We start from the raw sequence: 982 nt of genomic DNA, 5'->3' as shown, positions 1-982 counted from the left end.
CCCACCGTGCCCACACCCCCTCCCTGAAAGGATATGGCCATTCTGTTATTCTCTTGGCATATTTCCGTATAACATTATCTTCACTGAAGATGAAGAGGGATCTGTTGACTGTGAAGCAGTTCTGTTTGACAGGGATGGGGTTGTAGAGAGCCATAGTCCTGGCCCTCTGAGCCATCGACTGTTTATACATCCTTTGGCCGGCTTGGGGGCCACCTTGTCGGCTGCTCCCTCTTCCAGCCCCGGCCGGCCCTCCCCCTCCATAGCGGGTTGGCAGATCATCCCCGAACCGAGCCATCCTCTCAGAGCACGGAGCCGGGCGCTACAATCCAAACTGGCAGCCGAGGCGAGAGGAAGACGCATCACAGCGCGCAGCACTTCTCCCTCCGGGGGCTCCAATTGCGGGATGGGGATCGATGGCAGCAAAATACAGAGATAGATTTATAAAAAAAAAAAAAAAAAAAAAAAAAAAAAAAAAAGGAAAAAATTAAAAAAAAAAAAAAAAAAGCCTTTAAGCCTTTCCCTTCCTCCACCCTCTCCTCTTCCTCGCCGCTGTGGGGGGTAGGAGGAAGGCGCCGGGGGCTCCGCTCACCTCCCCGCACAGGTGCCGTCTCTCCGGCCCGACCTCATGGCCGGGGCTGCGGGGGGCGGGCGCGGTCCCTTCCGCGGTGACCGGCGGAGCGTTGGGTTGGGAAGGGGCTGCGCTGCTGCCGTGCCCGCCGCGGGAGAGCTCCGCCGTGCCCAGCCCAACCCAACCCAACCCAACCCGGCTCCGGTCCGGCCCCGCCGCATGTGATGCCCGGAGCCAATCGGTCGCCGCGGCTCCGCCCGCTCCAGTCACCGGCACCGGGAGGCGGGCGGGGATGGAGGGAGGGAGGGGAGGATGGAGCCGGCCCGGCCGCCCACCCCCATAAATACGGCGGAGACGCGGCCACTCCCCGGGGCCGCGGGGAAGGAGGGACCGAACCCCCCCCCACCGAAAAAA

General features: G+C 61.9%; 1 protein-coding gene across 1 annotated transcript in view; it reads right to left on the bottom strand.

The window, feature by feature from the left end:
- CACNA1B (calcium channel, voltage-dependent, N type, alpha 1B subunit) overlaps nt 1-431 on the bottom strand; it is a 330,920-nt gene extending 330,489 nt beyond the window's left edge. The window contains exon 1 of the mRNA XM_014952366.1: nt 36-431. Within this exon, the coding sequence (XP_014807852.1) occupies nt 36-295 (260 nt within the window). The 5' untranslated portion in view covers nt 296-431. The remainder of the gene's footprint in view (nt 1-35) is intronic.
- Between the last annotated feature and the right edge of the window lie 551 nt (nt 432-982).

The sequence above is a fragment of the Calidris pugnax genome, unplaced genomic scaffold (assembly GCF_001431845.1).
Source record: "Calidris pugnax isolate Ruff unplaced genomic scaffold, ASM143184v1 scaffold135, whole genome shotgun sequence".
Lineage (NCBI taxonomy): Eukaryota > Metazoa > Chordata > Aves > Charadriiformes > Scolopacidae > Calidris > Calidris pugnax.
The sequence above is the reverse complement of the archived record's forward strand: the minus strand, read 5'-3'. Positions and strand labels throughout refer to the sequence as shown.